The 22,126-nt window shown below is 38.7% G+C and overlaps 1 protein-coding gene across 1 annotated transcript in view; it reads left to right on the top strand.

The window, feature by feature from the left end:
• LOC139131883 (aqualysin-1-like) overlaps positions 1 to 12,135 on the top strand; it is a 100,394-nt gene extending 88,259 nt beyond the window's left edge. Inside the window, exons 2-9 of the mRNA XM_070698178.1 lie at positions 6,708 to 6,831; positions 7,354 to 7,473; positions 7,735 to 7,858; positions 8,842 to 8,951; positions 9,620 to 9,761; positions 10,186 to 10,376; positions 11,187 to 11,358; positions 11,863 to 12,135. Of these exons, the coding sequence (XP_070554279.1) occupies positions 6,715 to 6,831; positions 7,354 to 7,473; positions 7,735 to 7,858; positions 8,842 to 8,951; positions 9,620 to 9,761; positions 10,186 to 10,376; positions 11,187 to 11,358; positions 11,863 to 12,002 (1,116 nt within the window). The 5' untranslated portion in view covers positions 6,708 to 6,714 and the 3' untranslated portion in view covers positions 12,003 to 12,135. The remainder of the gene's footprint in view (positions 1 to 6,707; positions 6,832 to 7,353; positions 7,474 to 7,734; positions 7,859 to 8,841; positions 8,952 to 9,619; positions 9,762 to 10,185; positions 10,377 to 11,186; positions 11,359 to 11,862) is intronic.
• Positions 12,136 to 22,126: the final 9,991 nt, after the last annotated feature.

The raw sequence follows: 22,126 nt of genomic DNA on the forward strand, positions 1-22,126 counted from the left end.
AACGGACTTAAAGACTAATCATCTTCCGACAACGATTTAATGAAAAACATAAAAAAGGTGTCCTTATCCCATTTCACATTTGAATGCGATGTTAAAGTAAAAGCATTGGACGCGTTTTGTAACTGATTCAAACAGCTGAACATTTCCCATTTTTGATTGAAAAGGCGAGGAAACTTCAAATGCACCTCACGCTGTAGCATTAGTCTATAAGCTTATTGTATCAAGTATATTACTAACCGTCATAGGCGTGTTCCCTTTTAGGTTCTCGTTCTAATATCCACTAATTCCCTTTTCCTTCACTTACCTCCGATTGACAATGCAGTACTATGTCGAACCAAGGTGTTACAAGCTGATAATGTAGGCCTACACATTCACATTTGAGAGACGAATCGGACCATGCAAAGTAGGACAGGCGTGATAACTTGGAGTGAATCAACTTGTGATGGATGTATTTCTTTGCGTAAACAGCAGATGGCTTTTTGCGTTCAAATTTGTATTTTCATTTATGATAAGATAAAGTCACACACAGATGTTCAAGACACTGAGATCTTACACACCCCTCTGCAAGATCTACACAGAAGTTTGTCTTTAAGGTCAAAAATTGGGGCAAATAACTGATAAGGTCATGATGGTACCTGTTAAAGCATTTGAACATTTTCCATTGGCTGCTCAACAGTGACAGCTTTTTTAACGTTCTCGAGCAATAGAGGAACTAATACCGCCTTCACAATAGTATGCCATCATAATCTGTTCACAGACGTCCTCAATTACGCTTTTTCGCTACTTTCAGCCAGTCAATGTATCTAGACATCAGTAATGTACAGAACTCATGTGCATGCATAGCCGAAGAGTTGATTACTCTTCCAATTAAAAAGCAAATTTGTACTTTTTGTTTTTGCGTAACGTCAAGGAGATTTGACATTGGTAATTTTAACGCCGAATGCACTAAATATCATCTCGGCCAGAGTAGGAAGGGTTGGTTTATAACTCACTGCTGCTTCACTATATACAGTTAATTCTTGCCTATACATTATAAAATTGATATCTTTAAATTTAGAGGTGTGATGATTTTGATGAGTGTATTCTTTCAATAAATGTCTCTTGTGATTGGGCAGCTGTATGTGCTTTGTTTGTGACATCACTTCTAAACGACTGCATCTGGAGGAAAAACGAGTCCTTAAGTTTTCTGTGTCATGTCTTGTGATGGATTATGATGAATCGGCACCAAAGTTAGATGAATAGCATCAAAATGATAGCTGGAGTAAATTCGCGGAGCACATGATATTAAAGCCCCATTAGCCGTATCTGTTTGCATTTACTTGCCAAATAAATACCAACAAATCTTGAGAGAGATATTTCCTAATCCTGTAAGCACTGTCTTTGAGAATGCCAGTATTCCGAATTTGTGGTGCTGACTTTTGTCGATTAAATTCACACGCCTGTACATATATATGCATCGGTCATATTTGAGTTGCAACTTAAAAATTATTTAGCTGTAAAAATCTCAATTGCACATTTGTCGCCAGTGTTAGATCAGCGTTCTGTGTTAACACTTTCGTAAGCATTGTTACACAAGTTGCATTTTATTACAAACCATCTCATCCAAAAAAAAATAAAAAGGATAAAGCTAAAGGGGCTCTCTCTCTCTCTCTCTCTCTCTCTCTCTCTCTCTCTCTCTCTCACACACACACACACACACACCCTCTCTCTCTCTCCTCTCTCTCTCTCTCTCTCTCTCTCTCTCTCTCTCTCTCTCTCTCTCTCTCTCTCTCTCTCCCCACACACACACACACACGAAAGGGAGGACAGAAAAGAGGAACTGCTTTTAAAATTAATTGCACGAGTAAATTAAAGTGCAGGTAAAGTTATAATTGACGACTCAAATTTCTCAAGAGTAAAAAGACAGGCAAAACGTCCACACGGAGATGTCTTTCGCTTGTTATAACCAAACAATTGTGCAAAACTTTGTTCACCAAATTATGGGAGGCTTCACTTGCCTACAGCTGCAATAGCTGTCAATGGTACATCAACAGGTTGGTGAGTGCAGATGTCAAATTCTTAATGACATGCCATGTGCCGTAGTGATAGGTATTGTCTTATATCTCGTGTCAGTAAAATAATTTTGATGTCGTGCTCTCAAATTCTCCGATCTAATTTATATTTTTCCAAATCCTAAGATATGTGAGAGGCAAGTAATAAAGGACATTAAAGATTTCATATTCGGACCGATACAATTTATTTATTGTAGGATTGTATGATCCCGATAAAGCTATATTAGTCCTTAATGACATATGGTGACACACAGGGTTGAATTGGTTTAAGATTGGTTGGCTAAGAACAAAATTTGCATATTTTCAAACGTACAGTTTCTTAATAAAATAAGGCATGTTCCTAACTTTTCAAATATTAATGTTGAAACATTCAATTTCCACTAGATTTATAATTTTAGCATCGTATCTCGTGCGTTACCCAACACGTTGATTATTCAACTCATAACACTTATATTGCGGCTGCATTAATTGCATTCTCTTTTCTTTTTCTTTTTTGAGCATTTGCGCCAAAGAATTTGAGCCGTTCAATGATAATTTTGAATCTTCAAAGCTGGTTCCTAAGCGACACTTAAAAATGTATTACTTCGGAGTAAACGTTGCCTTGACTAACAGTCTCGGTTCGATTATGTGTTTAACATTGCATATACAGACTGCCATGATTAAATTTTAATATTTTTAAATATACTCACTCTTCAGAGCATGTGGCACCAAACGCTCTCCTCGTGGGATGTGAATATTGTTAAGCGGTTAAGATCTCTCGGAAGTACACTTACCTCCTTGTGTGACCTCATTGTGATAAATGATAGCATCTTGTTCTTGTATTGGTGAGAACCATCCAAATGCAACCTGAATTTCTTATCCTATCATTGTTATCACTTCCGTCGTCTCCTGACTTATATTGTAACAGATATTGTAACAAAGGGTTTTTTCACACGTACAATCATATTCTGAGATGTTCTGAACGAAAAATAGGGAAAAGCTGTTCCCATTTTCCCCTATATTCCATCTCTTTTTTCGTGAATACTCTCCACTGGTTCTCTTTCCCTCATAAAATTCACCAATGCCTTTTTCAAACTACAATAAACCTTTACTGCCCCTCTCCATCACATAATTTTGCCATACCCATTTGGAAATAATTAGGACAACTCTTTCCTATACTCCCCGCTCGCCTGCTGGACCTTTTCTCTCGGTCTCCGTCTGTCTGTCTGTCTGTCTGTCTGTCTGTCTGCCTGTCTGTCTGACTCTCTCTCTCTCTCTCTCTCTCTCTCTCTCTCTCTCTCTCTCTCTCTCTCTCTCTCTCTCTCTCTCTCTCTCTCTCTCTCCCCAATGTTTAAGATAATACGGGCCTCAACGTCACAAATAAGAATGTTTTATACTTTTGCCTAAAGTTTCCTCGATATAACTATAAATTATAATCTTTACATAACCAGGAATTGGAGAAACAGATTACCTAAAATTTATCAATCCAGAATGGCGTCTATATGCCGACTTAACTCATATGAAAAATTAAATGAGTGAATTTCAAATAAACAAGATGGTGAAAACTTCACTCACACCAGAGGCTTAAAATGAGTCCACACAAGTGGCCATACCAGCAATGTGTTTTTTAATATTCTAGAGTCGGAATGTCTGTACAGAGGCGCATTCGGCTGTGAATTGTTGATTCTATACGAAACTCGTAAATGTATTATTCAGTCAAATGTGAACTTAAAATTCTTTGGTGTAGTGTGCGCAGTTGCCTGTAAAGCCACGGTGACAATTGTTTTCCCTGAAAATATGCATACCTCTTGATTTTTTCATCACTGATAAAGAATATCAAATTTTATGCAGCCATTATTGAGATAACTCGTCTGATATTTCTACTGGAGCAAGAATCCCCAGCTACTCTTACCTGTGATGGTATGTGACGATTTTTTTAATATTCTTATTTCTGACAAAAGTCAAGGGTCATGGGCAGATTTTCATCCATTTAAAACACTTCCCAGGTTAAAATTTACAATAAATATATATACAAAAAATCAAGCAAATAGACATGACATACACAGCAAACACGGACACAGTAAGACTGCCAGTTAAAAAAAGATCTAACAAGTGCATAAAGTACAGTCTGCGTGCGAGACTGCCATGCCGACAGACTATTGCAATAGTCGAGCAAATTTCTTTTAAAAGACCACAGCGATGGTGCGCTGACCACGGAAAAAGGGAGTGAGTTCCACTCAGAAACTGTCCTGCTGAAGAATAAATACTTCAGTTAATCTGTTCTAGCTCTTGGTATTCGTAGACAGAGATCATGATTATGTCCAGCTGTTGTAACAGGTGAAAAGGGTAATGAAAAATAATGAAAAAGAAATAATGACAAAAGTTGAAAATATTTTGCACTTTTAAATTTACCGGACGGGCGATAGCTTACTCATTCACTTGTGACCTTTTACAATTGGTGTGACGACGTCCCGACTACAGGAGTAAAATGCCAATTTAGCAAATTTTAATGGCTATAATATATTGTCATTTGCTATAAAAATAACTACGACTCACCAGATGGCAAGATCTCGTCTTTTATCGACCACGCGTGCTTTAAAGGAGCAGAGAAAGGGGGCAATTGAACAAACAAGAAAGTCTGAAACAAACAAACAAACAAACAAACAAGCAAGCAAATACAGAATTGTATCGGTGAAAAATGTCAATGATTCATTCACGTCTACACATCAGAAACCTCATGAACATAAGCACTATGAAGCTACAAAGAATCAATGTTTTGCGTTTAGGAATTTTTTATCATTTTCACCTCTTTAAGTTAAAAGCCAACAATTACTCTGTAACGACAGAGGATGTTGTACAAGTGGGAGAGGCGTACCATTTGATGCGGAGTAGTTTTAAGACTATAAAACGGTTTCTAGTTAGGAAAACGATATTTATGTGCCCCGACTAATCACCATCGATTGATCTGAAGGGTACGTGATCACAGTGAATAAAAAAGAGCAAGCATAGAGGCCTTGATATGACATTACCCATAAAAAGAGAGTAAAACTCCTTCATTGACCGGGCCTGAAGGAAAACCTCGAGCAATCCCCAAAGTGCACAAAATACATATAAAAGGACAATATACGTTTCAATGTTTGTTGGACCCAATGTAGCGGTTTGTGAGGATGCCTCGCGTGCACATATTGCCAAGTACAAAACACCATTTCTTTACGGAGCACACACAAGTTCTGAAGGTCTGATGTCGGTCTTGCTTTGTATCTCGCCTACGAGTCGAGTTCCAACTCAGCATTGCGATGAGAAACGCCGTGTGTTCCATATCTATCGCCTGACATGTTATCTCGTCCCACCATGGCTTATCGTGATACCGCACCAGTTTGTCAAACTGCGCCGGAAAAAAATGTGCCCTGTCGTGGGATCCGAAGCAACCTGGTTAGGTTTGATGGATGTAACTTGCTGTCATTCGGCTTCTGATAAAGCTCGGTCGAATCACATATAAGACGCCACGGGATTCTTCAGTGTCACTGTTCGACTTGATCAAGCTGTCAGATACAGGTAAGATTATTTTTTTCTACATCAAAACTCTTATTCATTTTACATGCCTTCAGCGCAGGGCCCAGTCCTCATGGCGTGGCTAGGTCGATATGGTACAGTCTCCCTAATCCTTTGGGGGTTTCTGTCCGCAGGGAACATCGATTATCATAACGAAGATGTAAAATTGACAGGTATAATCACCATGATGTGTCATATTCAGCATGGACCGTTGATTATGACTACCGTTATTTTCAGTCCTATTGCATCCAATTCTGTAAACTTAGACTTCTATTGTTGAAACGACACAAATACTACCATGTAGTGTGGTTTGTTCTTCACGCGGTTACAGTCCCTTCATCAGCGTAGAAACGCCCATTGTTTATAGGTTCAACTCGGTATCTTAAATACGATTTTGACACCTAAGTGAGTGAAGGAAGTCTAAAGCGGTCGACCATATTGAAAACATTGTCGACAGAAAATGATTTCTATTTCTACAGATAAACTCATAAAACTGCAGAGGCTAAAGTTAAATTTCATACCAGAAATGCCTAAAACATTGAAAAGATGCACAAATTTAGCTGCTTTCACAAACAAAACAAACAAACAACAAACAAACAAACAGAACTCTCTGCCATGACAGCGATTACATTAGTGATAAAAAATATTTATGAGATCACTTTCTCATTGAAAACTCTTGCTGTGGTGAGAAGTCGACGTTTTTGCCCACAATGCATTGCAATATCATGTAGTTTGCCCCTTACCACAAGACAAAAGCGATTTACAGGTACCGAGAATCACACATACGTATGGATTTGTATTGGATTGGTCTTGTCATCCCCATATGTTTTGCATCATAGATAAGTCAACAACATGCTGAACTCGGATAAATTGGTGATTAATAATTTTAAAAATGAAATGAAGATCCTTAAATGTGCTAAGTCAAAAATGTCAACTTTAAAGCGGAGAAACTTAAACTTTCTCATTTTTCCGTTTGATGTCACATCTTTTGTAGGGTGTAGCAACTTTATTCACCTCTTATGCTTGTTACATGTAACTGCAGTATACAAAAATCTGATCTGTCAGATGCAATCTCTTACCCTAATTTGTCTTTTTATTCGTCTTTCTGCTTGTCATTGATCGAAGAACAAACATGCGCTGTCTCATCTTTATCGCACTCATCGCCGCCGCATCTGCGGTCTACCAGGCTCCATACTATAAATCAGAGGATGGCGATGCCAAAGCAAACAGCTACGTCATCCAACTGAAGGTAATCCCGTCAAATTGTTTCTAGTATAGAGTTCTTGAAAGGACAGTCGAATTTACGCAGAGAACGAATCGACCCAGTAGCTTTCAAGCTCAATCCAATTTTATAAACCGATTTGGTCGAACAGTTTGCTTTATTTGTAATAGCCTTACGATTTGTTGTCGATGATATGCTCGCCAAGTCAGAGTTAAATCGAACGCCTAAGATATCGTTGACAATTCAAAATTTGCACACAGATGTCAAGAGGATTGAGTGCCAGTCCTAGATAGTCTATCCGCGATAGGCTTGTAACATAGAACACTCACAAAAGTATTTTCTGGTATAACATGCATGCAAAGACATTGACATATCTTGTACTATTTTACCCTATGATGTTCCTGTACAGGTTTTTCGTTTCACTCCTAAAAATTAAAATAAACTTTGTTTTGTAATAAAGCTCAAAGTGTATCGTCGTTATTGATCAATTTGGCCTCGAGTTTTTAAAATCAAAATGGAAAATGAGATCGTTTTCCTTCTATATTACAGGATGGAATTAGACCCGGCGCGTTTGCAACCTTCCTGCAGAAATTTGCTCCCGTCGCCGTGACCTATGTGTACACCCATGCCTTGAATGGTATTGCAATTGAGACCTTGGACTTGATCAGTGTGAGTATGAAACACCCTGCAGAATCGCGGAAAATCGTGATGATTACTAAACGTTTAAATCGATGACAGACACTATCATTTGCCATTTGTGACCAGGGGTAGATAATATGACAAGAGCTTTCACTCGTTTCAATGAACAGAAAAACTTGGAGAAAATATACTTCTCAGCTACAAGTCAGTTTTCTAAAATGGATGACTACGGCTTGAAATGTTTCATCCTTGGCCGGTTATTCATCCACCATACTGATATCGCTTCTATAGGTTCTTAGCTTTGAGGAAATCGATTTCGTTGAAGACGATAAGCTGATGGTTGCGGATGTCGAATGGGGTATGGATCGTATCGATCAGAGAAACCTCCCCCTTGATGGAAGGATGAGCCTCTACGGTAAGTTCGCCAGCTTGATTATTCAAGACGTGTCTCCCAACGGGCACACGTCGTGATGACTGGTGCTGTTGGCTTTTTAAGTAATGTCGCTCGGTGTAAGTGATCGGGATACGATCGCTTGACAAACTTCGATAGAAAGCCACGTTAGAGTAGATACCATTATGTATTTCTGTTGCGATGAAGTATAACGGCGTCGTTGAAAAGATTTTCAAAGGATGTATTGTCTAATTTTACTTCAACTATACAGACCACGAAGGCGGGCAGACTCACGAATCATAGACCGAAGAAAGAGTGCTCGCAACAAAGTTGTGTATTTCTTGAGTTATAGAACTGTCCTTCGTTGAAAGACCTGACCTCTTTTCTCTCACACACCATTCATCTGTGTGCCCATACGAACTGTCTATAGTGTAGCTGTTTACAAGTCAGTATGATAAAAATCACTTGGCTATCGGTACACTCCGTGAATGCGCTTTTAAAACCATTGAAAATGCACTTTAATCCGGAATGAACATCATCATCATCAACAACAAACAAATCATACGCAAAAATTCGTGCGTGAATTCATGAGATGATTCCGATTTTAGTACCAAACTAATATATGACTCAGACTAACAATGCTTTGCAAGTATATGTATTTGAGAAACTCAACCGAGGTAATGGAAATAAAAACAGTCGGAGGAAAACCGTCCAATTCTATGCACTGCTGTTCTTATTTTGTTGTTAAGTTTGTCTTTATCTGCAAGTAAACTGTAATTATATTTGTTGTCCAACTCAGGGCCAGTTCACATATTTAAATGATCTTTTTCTCTGTTCGTGTATATTCCGTTGTCCGAGGGAGATGTTTCTATATACCTCTTTCAGTCGTTATCCCATTCTTCCTTACCCTGCCTTTCTGCAGGCGGGCAGCCCCGGTTACTCCCAGCATTCCGCGTTTTACTGGATCAAAGAAATAGTAACCTTTGAATCTCTCATTAAACATGCAGGCAGTGGATCTGGTTCCCATGTCTACATCGTTGATACCGGTCTGCGTCACTCTCACAACGAATATGGCAGCCGTGCTTCCTTCTTCTGGGATTACCAACCATCCAACGGCGTAAGTTTATTGTTGCTTGCCAAAGTTATATCATGTCACCCATAAATAAGCTTATCCACGGAAAAATACATTCATGCAATATTTGCGCTTGTCCATGTATCTGTGTATAGTTTGTAAGCTGCAGAAGCTAATTAGTGGTTTCGATGATACATAAGCCTCTACAGTTCCGTCTCAGTACACTCCCCTTCCATGACGATCAAATATCTTCCTTTCTTCAGAATGTTTTTTGTAAATTTTAATGTTCAACAGCATCGATAGGTTTTGCATTTAAGGCAGTTTGCGCCTCGATGGTGAAAGACTTAATCTTTTTCTCAAACTTTCCTAAATTAAACGGTGAACCATACTCTTACCAAATCAAGAATAAAAATAAAGGTGTGACCTTGCAAATTTTGGTAAAAGAGAGTCAAGTTACTTAATATTACCGATATTTGAAATTCAAAATGGCCGCCATCCCAGTGTTAACTCTATTGGGAAAACTTACATTTTCAATTTTGAAAAAGTAAGACGGAAAAAATGTTTACTGCCTCGAGAACTTTAAAATGAGCTCCTACAAGTGGTAGATCAGAAAATAAATGTAAAAGTTTGTGAGTCCGAATATCTGCCCCCGAGGCGCATTCTACCTCAAAACACTGTCTTATGTATATGTTGCTCTCATATATGATTGACAGGGAAACGATTGCCATGGTCACGGTACTCACTGTGGTGGTACTACTTCCGGTAGCTCTGTTGGTGTTGCACCATCCTCATCCCTCTATAGTGTCAGAGTCTTGAACTGCCAAGGATCTGGGTCCATCTCTGATATCATCGCTGGTAAGTGTAAAAATTTGAAGTCGTATATTAACGTGGAAATGGGGCGATAAGAATTGACAACCTGATGTTGTTAAAATTTTGAAATATATGAAGATCGTGCCAAACTCATAAAGAAAAAATGAAATACGGACTACAGGTGATACGTTTAGCTGTACGTCGGTCATAGTGTTTTACATGATTTGTTCACTTCTAAATTTCGGCAGGGGATTAAAAAAAACAAACGCAGTGAACATTTTTCACATAGCCTGTTGATATTCCTAATGGGAGTTTCTCTCACCTCTTATGTGTACAGGTAATTATTTCGATCTTGAAAATTCAAAGATTTAAAGTCCCTTAACCGATGCACATTTAAACATGTCTCCCGAAGTCTTTTCGCGATTTTTCATAGCACCTCAAGCGAACCGATGAACCCTTTCTTGCGCAGGTCTGGATGCCATCGTCGCTGGCGGCGCTACCCCTGGTAGAAGTGTTGTCTCTATGTCCCTTAGTAGTAGCGCTAGCTCTTCCGTCGACAGCGCCGTCACCAGAACCATCAATGCCGGATACACTGTGTCTGTTGCCGCCGGTAACCAGGAGCAGAACGCCTGTAATAGATCTCCCGCAAGACACAGCAATGTAAGTACCCCGGTTTGCACACTTGGCTTGGGTAGACTATGAGGCATTCAAATTAGGGAGCCGTCATTATTTACGCCTGGGTGTTTGAGAAAATACATCAGAAACTCCGAAATTTCTAGTAAACCCCTCAGCCAAACATGATGAATTTGAGTAGCGATCCTCTCTAACACAAAAATCCCCCATCCCACTAGGAAAAGTGGAATACCGATACATGTGTAATTTAAGGATACAGCAATGTTACTAGAAAGACCTTTCAAAAACTGGTGAACCATGCTAGATTATCATCAGTTGCCTCGTGACGGTCGAAAAAGGTGAAACCAATAAAATGAAATTCAAAGTCACGACAAAATATAGATATAAAAGCTAACTCTATAACCAGTATCCAACCACTTCAATGCTTTTATAAAATTGCACCATCTTTTATGTACAGTTTTATTTTCATTCTTTTCTATAAATTTGTATAATTTCATATTTTCAAAATGGTTGAGTAGCCCCTTCACCTCTTTCCCTCCCTATTTGGAGCGACCCCTTTCAGCTTTCAATTTTTTAGTGACCCCCTCTGATTCCTTCAACCCCACGTAAATGCTGACGGCTTCCTTACTGCCGAATTTGTTGTTGTAATGACGGTAGATGGATCTGATAGGCTGAAATTAATCTCGAAAATAAACAACCAAGTCGCTGCGTCATTTTAGGAGGGCTGTATGTGTTTGGCCTCATGGCCATAATTTTTTTTCCTTGTAATTACAAAGGTTGATATACGGTGAATATCAATACTTTTGAGATCTAAAATATCCTGTCTCACCATCTCAGGCAATCACCGTTGGTGCCACCGACAGCAGTGACCGCCGTGCCAGCTTCTCTAACTTTGGTAGCTGCGTAGACCTCTTTGGTCCTGGTGTCAATGTCAGAAGTGCTAGCCACAGCTGCAATTCATGCTACACCACAATGAGCGGAACATCCATGGCTTGCCCTCACGTCAGCGGTAAGTAGAAGACAGACATAATTCCGACCGAAATATATTTATGCACTTCTCTTGTGTAGTTCTTGCCAAACAACGTGTTCAGAATTTGACTTTTCGAGCTATATCGCACGGGTAGTAAACAGATTTGCCATTCGCCAGCTACCAACAGGACAGCGTCATTAGTGGATTAAAGGGCCACACGACAACCGTAGCTCAATGCGTTTACGCGAACTTTTACTAATTGTACACCGCAGCTACGGTTACACCTTTTGCACAGTGCGTAATAATATATCACCATCCACAGTTTGTCGTGAAGTGATTGTGGTTCAACAAACAGTCAACAGTTAAAACTTACAACAACATATGTAAGCAAATTTATGATTTTAAGATAAATTCATGTCATAGTTTTGTCGTCATAAATGTTTGATATAGGGTAAGGCGAGAGGCTTTTTAGGTCAAACACAATAAGTCCCATTGATTTATTGCTCATTTATAAATGTCTTTTGCATTTCACTTACTGTCCAGGTATTGCCGCTGTCCATCTCGGAGCCGGATCTTGCAGCAGTAACACCGCCTGCCGTAATAGAATCCTCGGAGACGGTACTTCCGGTGTTGTCAGCAACCCAGGAAGCGGTTCACCTAATCTCCTCTCCTATTGCGGTTAAGTGTCTTGATCCAACGGCACAAGAACCAGCACTTTGCAATCACTACAAGGACGTCCATTGAAGTTGGTGTCCTAACCTGAAAATGTAATTCATCAAAAATTGTGTTCCATTAAAATATTGCTAACAAAACAAATCGTTTCGTAGCGTTGTCCTTGTCATAGTTTCAATGTATCGTTATTGACTTGCTGTTTAAAACTTCCTTTTTTGTCGATGTCAGAAGTGGCGTCCCTACAGACCGTCACAAAGCTGTCAGGAGTACTGCGATATCGAAATTGGTATTACAAACACTGTTTACAATTATTCAACCGGAAGGCTACCGTCCCTACTTATTCCGACCTAACGTTCTTCCTTACCGACACTGGCTACAGATGGCGCCTGTTCTATGGCACAACATATGACACTCGATTGTTTACAGACACACTCCGTGACTCACAGAATTCTGGTAAAAGAAAACGCATGATTTCAAGAGGTTTCTCAGAGAAACACGCTTGCGCGGTACAGTCATCACCGTCTTGTAATTCTAGAAATGGCATCAACAGCTCAAAACTTGCACGTGCGAGATGAATTAATTGGGGCCACTCAGACTAAACCGAAAACAATTCTATTTAGTATGCAGATCACCAAAATGTTTCATAAATGAAGTTTTACAATTTCTCTCTCAGCGTTAAAGAAACTCGCTAATGCAGATTACACCTTTACGCTAGTGGTATTTTGGCTTTCAGTGTGAAAACGTTGACAACTTTGGTGGAATAGATATGAGTTTGACAATATTTTAGATAGACCTCTGTTTCGGGAAGTAATAAAAAACGAAACCTTCATAGACTTGCCCGAAGTCTTGGGCATATAAATAATCAACACTGAATAAATTGCAGGAATAAAATTCACAGACTGTTGCACATGGATGCAAGATGGCAGTCCACTGGACCCTTGACCGTGAATTGCTGGTAAACTAACGGTTTGAGACGTCACGAGAGCAATTTTTTGCAGTCTGTGAGCGATTGAGTTATTCGGGTAGGCATAGAGCGGAATCGAGTTGATTTCGGCCGAAAATAGTTAGAAAAGGTAGTTTTTCGTGCGCGGTCCAAATCGGGACCGCGGTCGCCGTGTTTTCCTATGAGAGTCAGCAGGGCTGTGGTGGGAGGCCGTATAACGCCGGGAACACACAGCATCGTACGCAGGGCTACTAAATGCAAGATTGTCCGCCCGGAAATTGCCCATCTGACATGCCTGTCATGACATGACTGCTTCTCACCCACCAAGAAAATGCTTGCGAACACCTTTTATTGGTGAACAGCTTTGCAGGCTGCCCCTCATGGACGGCATAATCCAAGGCATGCCTCTGCTGAAATTTTATCAATAATATACGCCATCAAACTAAAAGCGTAAAGCTAAATATCACATAGGTGCAAAGGTGAGCTCGCAAACCCGTACAAGTCAGGCTAACCAGTGAACTAGAAAGTATCAGGTACGAGTCGTGTATTACCGTCAGTTTGTGAGTTGTAAGATTATTCAGAGCAGACTGTATGCCATTAACCTACAAGTTTGAGTTGTCATAACGCCTTTGCGAATGGGGCGAATGATTTGAAAGTAAAAGGTGTCGCAATGACTCTCCTGTTAGCATATCGAGTAAGAGCTTCTACAAGATCAGTTAAAGTTAATTAAATTTCATTTAATTTCAATTAAAATTCTCTAATGAGAAATTATCCAGTTACTGGTATAGTGAATGTAAAACCTGCTCCTCCTTTAACATTTCCCGGGAACTGATTATTTTAGTGTATTTTAGTGGCTGCATGCGATACAAATGAGATGTTTATCAGGTGAGAAAGTCAGCTTTGATTTTTGAAAAATACGCCAAGAAAAAAGAGTTTGCTTGGCCTCAATTAAAAATCATAGATGGCAGCTCTTATTTACTGGTACTCAGTACACGCGATTCAAAAAATAGTTCTTGCCGAAGTCATATTTTTTCAATTCAAATAAATTAAAGTAGCAAATCAACAGAATAGCTACATTATTTCGAGAGAAACGTCTATCTTGTACTTTACAGGTAGGTTTGAGTTTGGGCTACTACAGAAGAAATGCTTTCTGTAACTTTGATATTGCTGCCACTTACTGTTTGTTCAAATGTATGTAAGTACAAAGTTAAAAAGTCTTAGCAAACACTGCGTATAACACCATATTTTCAAAGATTGGAGCTATTTCCCCAGTTTTCAAAGTGTTATAAAAGTTATATCGTGAACATTGCCATGACACTTATTTCTCTTGGTCAACTTGAAAATTTTATTTTTGTGAAAAAAGTGCTCTTTTCTGCTTGTTATCACCTGTTCAGACTGAATAAAGCCATGTTCATATTCTGTTTTATATACATTCGGTCAATTATGTTGGTTAATTTTGTTTTTTGCCATAATACCATACAACCTTTGTAAAATTTTACTGTCCCGAAACTACTAATTGTAAAATTTGCCCACCGCCAAAAAACGTTTTGTAAAAGTCAATCCCCTGATTTCCACCGACCCCCCGTAATAAAACGAATGTTCCCTAACTTTACCTTGATAGACTTACTGTATGGCCAGACAAGCGCGCGCTGATGAAGTCTACGACGATTAAGGCTAAACTGTAGTGATGAATAAAAATACCCTCAGAGTATAATTTTTTTGCAATATATGTTCCGATTGTGATAATCGTGTCATTCTTTATTTTATTACTTCCTGCTACTGTCACTACTCATACTATCTCACACTACTACAAGTTTGGTGCGATGGAATTATTATTATTATTATTATTATTATTATTATTATTATTATTATATTTCTTAAAAGCGCACTACTACGGCGCGCCAAATGTTTCAAAAATATTTATCGATTCAGTGCAAAAATAAACTGTCTTTCTCAATTGAAATAAAAATTCGGTCTCATTAGGAAGGAAGTAAGTAAGAAAAAATAATTAAAAACAAAAGACAGAAATGTCATTTAATACTTCATTTTAACTTGAGAAAAAATCTTTTAAGCGTAATTATGAAATAAACAATTTTCAACGATTTGAAAAAGTCATACATCCATACTTATCGACTACATACACGTATAATAGTATAATGATTTTACAAAAAAATATGTTATACAGTGGTACGTCCACAAAATTCACAAGAACATCACTAAAATCACTACTACCACTCGGAAAAAATAGTACAAAAAATAAAATGTGAACCACATACAGAAAATCATTATATAAAAATCAGACAAAAAAGGCCATGCATACATAAAATTATTTATGTACTTAAGAAAATTAAAAAGCACTACGTCTCATAATAAACGTATTATAGATAATCAAAAATATAATATGAATCACCAGCCGCTTTGACAGTAAAGAGAGAAAATCTGAGAAAAATTCGGCAGTGATGGCTCTAGACAAAATACCGTCAATGACGCTGTACCTTCTCTAATGTGTGGCCAGGTCAGGTAATTGGTTGTTAGCATGGAGTTGTTGGTAAATAGTTGATGATGTAGGGGCATGAGGTGGGATATGGACCCAAAGAATCCAAAAGGTGATTAAATACATCAATCAAAAAAATTCTAAGCTACAGTATAAACTGCGTAAAGATAGTTCAATGTGGAAAAAAGTTAAACAATTCAGAAATAAGAATTAACAGTCCAAAATAGTAATGACGCACTTCCTTACTGACCTGAGTGCATGTGAAATACACAACCTGGCATCTGTAAATTAAATGTATGCCAAGTGATCATTTCCAGTCACTTTTAACTGTTTTTAATGGATTTTCCAAAGAGTCCTGTGGAAATGATGAAAAACGCTTATCTGGTCTTGTGTTTGTATACCTCATGGCTGATAATTGTCATAGTATTGAAAAAAAATTGAAAGTGAAGAAATTACTGTTTTTAATAGGCATATTTTCCTTGAAATACATGACCGTGTAAAGAATATATGCTAAAAGTGTTTAAGAGTAAATTTCTTTTCAAAAAATAATTTAATTTGTGACCAAGGATTTTTATTCTTTGAGTTTACAAATTCAAACATTGTAATTTGTTCAATCATCTTGTGCAGTGCAAAATTTATAAAATGACTGAAAAACAAAAAAAAATGGCAGAATTAGTCTTTGTGATGTAAAACTATGGGTTGACATCACGATAACTGTTAATCTGTTTGAAGTACTAATATACTATAATTTAAAAAAGAAAAATTCATGCAGAAACGGTAAAATATATTGTCAGCAATGTAGTGTTTTGACTTTACATCAAAATATGCCTTTGCTGGATACCAAATATATAGGGCGAAATATCAGCCATGTTCAGCAAAATCCACACAACAGCATTGATCCTTTTCTAATTTGATTTGATTTGCTTATGTTATCCTTGTATGACAGTCAGTACAATATGGAACTTGAACACAACACAGTGAATAAGTATGCTGTAAATGAAATGGTATGGCTGCATCCACATGCAGCAATAGGAGTGCCTTTGTCTCTCACCCCTCATTTCCAACCTGAACCATCCCTGAAAAAATAGTTTGGTCTTATATTTATAATGTTAATAATTTCTGTATTTGTTAAAATGTGCGCATCTCAAAAACTTTTGATCATAAACATTTTCATTGTTTTTTATAGCTGACCAATCAGCTAACCTGTTTATTTTGAATATTTGCGCATTTTTCCTCAGTATTTGACATTTTCTGAATACCTTCTTATTCAGTTTGTCATTTTCTAAAAGTTAAATGCTCCATTGTGAGGTCAAGCTTTCCACAAGCATCAAATGTGGTACTTCATATAGGAGGGTCTGCCTCTAGAGGGCGGGCATCATGAACACTCCTGTGTTTGTTGGTTAATTCCTCCACGTAAACTTCTGATTGTATACTGTAAACATTGAACATGGCCGACGTCCGATTTTCCTGTCTAAAACTTTCACTCATTTTCGTTCATATGACTCTGAAACTCCAGGAAACGATTGGGAAGAAAGGGTTATCTTGAAATATTGAGGTACTCGCCGATATTTCGCAAAATTAAATGAGAAAAAATGCAAGGAAAATGCCGACAGGCTTACACAATGGCAGTTTTCAGACTCGGAGGCATATGATCATCTCTGCAGATTATGCAACAGGCCTAGATCACGTGAGGCCATGAGGGGATATCCACGCAACTCAGTACCAAACACTAGCGCTCACAGAGTGAGCAAACACAAAGTGAGTACCCCTAATGTCAGCTCAGTAGTCTGTAATAGATTGTAGTCAACTAAGAAACCTTGGAGAAAGGCTTAACACTGTGGCTATGCCGCTAAGTCCCTTTTGATTTTTGTCATAGCTCAAAATCGTTCTCCCACACCTCAACCTGAGCCATGAACACCCCCACCAGTTTATGATATGACCCATCACAATGGCATGACGTCAACAGATCTTGACAGACGGAAGTCTTGACAGACGGAAGTTCTTGACAGCAGCATATTGGTTTTCAACTCTAATACCTTCTCTGTCTATAAATAGACACGAGAAGGTAAAAATGGATCTCATCTACAAAAAAATAAAATAAAATAAAAACGAAAAAAATAAAATAAAAAAATGCCATAACAGAGATACAAAAAAACGCGTGGGCCTGTGGGAAAAAAAACAAATGAGGACTCGCCACAGCAAAAAAAAAGAAAAAAGAAAAAAAAAAGAAAAAAACGAGCACTCGCCACAGAAAAAAAAACAAGCCCGAAATTACAATTATTTTATTAAAAAAACTCATGGTTCACGTTTCCTTCGATCGATGAATCCCCAACAGCGGGGAATCCGATCACCACATACTCCAATGTTTGACGAAATATTAATTGAGCATTTCAGTGATAACGTGACATCTTGAAACCTAGCTCTGTTTGGCTGGGCCCTGCTCTACTTGAAACCATACTTGATGAAATGAAGTGGGCAATATCACCTAAAGAACGTCCAAGTTAACAGCGAATAGTTCCAGAGAGTCAAGTTAACTGAGCAGTCCACAGGTCAGATCACGAGCTAGACGTACAACCCATGATCCCTAATAGCAACACTGCGAACATATCGATGCCTTAGGCGCGGTATGGCAGGGAGCCCACTGCAGGCCTTCCACCGAGCCGCACTGTCATCGTCGATTGGCCTACATGATTTCTACACAGTTTTATACGTGTGTTCGATACATCGGGTTCAAATACCATGATAATATACCACCTCGTTATTTGGTAATTCCTCGTCTATCCTCAAAGATCACCCAAATCATGATAAAATGAATAGTTTTGAAGAAATCTGCCGCGTGTTGAGAGAACGTCCATCGTTTTCCGTGTTCGACAAGACGAGCGACGCAACTGTACAAGCATGAAGCCTTACGACTACGAGTAGGACTATGGCGAGAGTGTCCGGCCTTCGCAACGCCAGATACTCTCACTATACTCGCAGGGCTAGACCGGCACATACACGACATGTCGATCCCCATTGCAGAAATCTTTATATCCACACAGTCCAATATATGGAGCTACGATATTTGTGCAGTAGCCTATACATAGCTCTGGGTGGCAGGTCTGTGAGTTACCGGCGTTATACGGCCTGGCCGGCCGTGTATAACGCCGGTACCTCACACCCGGGACCTCACAGCCGTTCGCGTTCTACATGTACTAGTGAAAACGTTGCCTCGAATTTAAACGGGGTGTTTCAGCCCGAGTATTTTTGCCTTTGCCACACTCCGTTTAGAGGCTAAACCCACGGGATACGTGTGTGGTTCGATACATAGCGGCCGCTGCTAGCTCTGCATGGCAGGGCTGTGTGTTACCGGCGTTATATACGGGAGGCCGTGTCACGCCACACAGTCCTGCCATGCAGAACTGGGCCGCTGTGCGCTGCGTGGTATGCAATTTGCTATGCATACCACACGGCGGCCGCTGTGTATCGAACCACTCGTAACCGTGGGCTAGCGGCTAGCCATCGTTTTGTTCGGGTTTGGGCACAGACTGTCTATGGTTTGGGAGAGGCGGCCCTACACTTTACAGCGAGGGGATCGCTGGTTGCCGGCGTGTAGGCCTACTGTACTAGCGACGGGACCGCCGGCCGCTGGCTTACCACCTCGAGTGTACATTGGAGCGAGGGGACCGCTGGCAGCCGACGAACCACCACGAGTGTTTTGTCCGCTTTTAACCAAAACTGGTAACTGTTTAATATAGAATGGGACGTGTCGGTAACTTGGGCGTCCATGAGATGATATTGAAGATTAGAAGCTGAGAGTTATTGCTGAAATACCCCAAATATCTTGTACAACATCAGAGTGTGATGATCCAAAACCCTCTGGCATTAAACTGTAACAATCAATTATTCAATTTTCATGTTGGGCTTTTTCTGCGGGGTGTCCCACTCTGTTTTCTTTTCTCAAACGGGCCTCATTTTTTTCTACTGAGTTTTTTTTTTTTGGTAACCTCTTTTTTTTTGTAACCTCGCTTTGGTTTTTTTTCCAAGCTGACCTCGTTTTGGTTTCTGTACAGCCTCAACGCCGGAGCGATTTAGGTCGATTTTTCAATTGTGATTCTATTTCTTTTTTTGGTCAGACCTGATGGTGATTCATTTTGTGTTTTGGTAGTAGTGCAAGTACTATTTGTGGTTTTGTTTTTAATCATTTCAATATTTTGTGTGTGTGTGCTTGATTTTTTTTTCTTTTTCCCCTTTTAATCAGCATTCATTGCACCTTTATATCAAATACACGTGTATGTGTACGTCAATAAGTATGGGAGTGTGGTATTTCCAAATTTTTGAAAAGTTTATCTTCTCATTACGGTTTAAAGAATATTTTACAATTAAGCATTACATGACATTCTGCCCATTTTTGCAATAATACCTTTCTCGTTTATTTTCTTCCGTAATTCCATCGAATTTTTTTATTTCAATCAAGAAAGACGGTTGCACGTCATCTTTATCTGTACAGACACATTCAAATATTCAATGACACGTATTTTCAAATGAATGCTATATTTATGAAAAGGTACATTAATAAAATGCAATGATATGGACGAAAGAACGTTTTTCTTTATTATTCATACACGTTTAAGACTTTTTTAGAAAGAAACTTTGACAGTTTATTTTTACTCTATGACGATAAATATTTTTGAAACATTTGGCGCGCCGTAGCACTACACTGCGTCTCAGTGCTCTTTAAAAGACTAAAAATGTATTTCTGAAAGATAAGCATAAAAAATAAAATGTCTCTATGGCAAATAAAAACAAAGTTACACTTCCTTAAAAGGTATGTCTTAACACTAGGCTTAAAGGAATCGATAGTACAGTTTATGTCAGCATTAAAATTGCATAGATTAACATTTTGCGTGAGAGTATAGCATTACTTGGCGTTGCAAATTGTGATCAGGAAACTCGTTGCTGTACGGGGTGACAAAAAGTCATGGCACATGTATAAAAACATAAATTTACAAAGCGAACGAAACCAAAATCGTAACCAGTGATATCATAAAATAATCTTTGCAAAGCAAAACAAAAAAAATGTGACGAAGACGTCATTTAGAAGCCAGTTTGAAAACGATACGATTGTTCTTGGATTTCCATTTTGTTAGCAAGCAGAAACATTTATTCCAAATGGAAAATTATTTAAGAGATAGGGTATAGAAACAGTGCTGGCACAGTCCCTGTATTTATCTGAGTCACTCAGTCGAAGTCATATTCTTATGAATATCTGTATGATACCAGTTTCAATAGAGCCGTGTTGATCTTGACTAAATCTTGTGAATATTGTTGAGGGTAGCACACTGTAGATCAACTTTTTTAGTATGACATAAGCTTTCGGAGACAACAGTCTCCTTCATCAGATGTACTTGCAGAATGGACAAAGAAGCAAAAGGCCAAATGCATCGTGGGTAATGGACAATGCCTAAAGGAGGTGTCAATGTGAAACAAAGAGTTTGAGTAAAGGTGTAAAAACACTGTTGAATGAGGACAATGGTTGGAACAACTGGGGCAAAATACAGCCAACATAGTTATTTGTAATGTGTTAAAAATCCGTAATCTCGATTGAGTCCTCTTTGACACAGTCGAAATATTGATAATTTTGAGTTCTTCAGTCTCTCTGCGGATGGTGCTTTTACTATTACTTTTTGTATGATACCAGAAAGGAATATCAGCAAAATTACCTATTAAGTGCAATTGACTTCTTAACCCTGAATAAACAGCCAACAAAAGTTGATATACACAAGACTTTGACCGTGTTCAATAATGTTAGGATAAGGTAGAATAACTTGGCTGACATCAATAATACTAAAAAATGGGCAAACGTAACATGCTGCTGAATGCCAAGTCACATGGTCACGAGTCCATAAAGTCACATTGCAGGGTGCCATTTCATAAAGACTGACATCAGGGACCACTGGGCATTAGTTGTGAACTGATGCCCGTTACGTGTAGGGTGTCGTCGACAACTTTGAGGAAAGGAGCAAGATTTTGCAGTCCGTCAGCGCGGATACTTAAACACTTCATTGATAAAAAGGTTCAAGTGTAATCAAGGACGTCAATTGGTATGCCATGACTATTGTTCTCTTCTTTTCGTTTCAAATACAAGCGCCTGTTCACTCGGTGAACTTTTTCATTACGCATTGTTAGAGCGAGAGCATTAAAACACATAAAAAACAAATATCAGTTTCAGCATGTGGTGTGTTATTAAACATTTAGTTCTTGGTCTTCATTCATCTTACATGAATGACATCAATTCTATTTCTGCATCGTTGTTTTGGCACGGGTAGTGAATATCAGTATAGCCTTTTGTGTGTCTGTCCAGTGTGCATGCAGCTAATGTTAACGTATCCAACTTCTTAGTTGCATTTGTATTGCGCTGCTTGGAAGTCTGATTGCCTGTGTGTGGTGGGCAGACTTTACAAGACAGGGAAGAACACGGAACTTTATGGAACATTCCCGTTGTTGCCTTCAAAACCTTGCCTACGTCCTCGATCTCTTGCTCCCAAGTTTTATCCTTTCAGAGAATCAAATAAGGTTTCTGTTAAAAACAACCGATCGAATTTTGGATAGAAGGGAGCATATACAATGGCATTAATATCTGCGTAATATGAACTTCACAAAGAAAACTCGACCTGTTTCGTATTTTTATACACGAATAGTGTGAAGAAAGGAACGTT

Source organism: Ptychodera flava, chromosome 4 (assembly GCF_041260155.1).
Source record: "Ptychodera flava strain L36383 chromosome 4, AS_Pfla_20210202, whole genome shotgun sequence".
NCBI lineage: Eukaryota > Metazoa > Hemichordata > Enteropneusta > Ptychoderidae > Ptychodera > Ptychodera flava.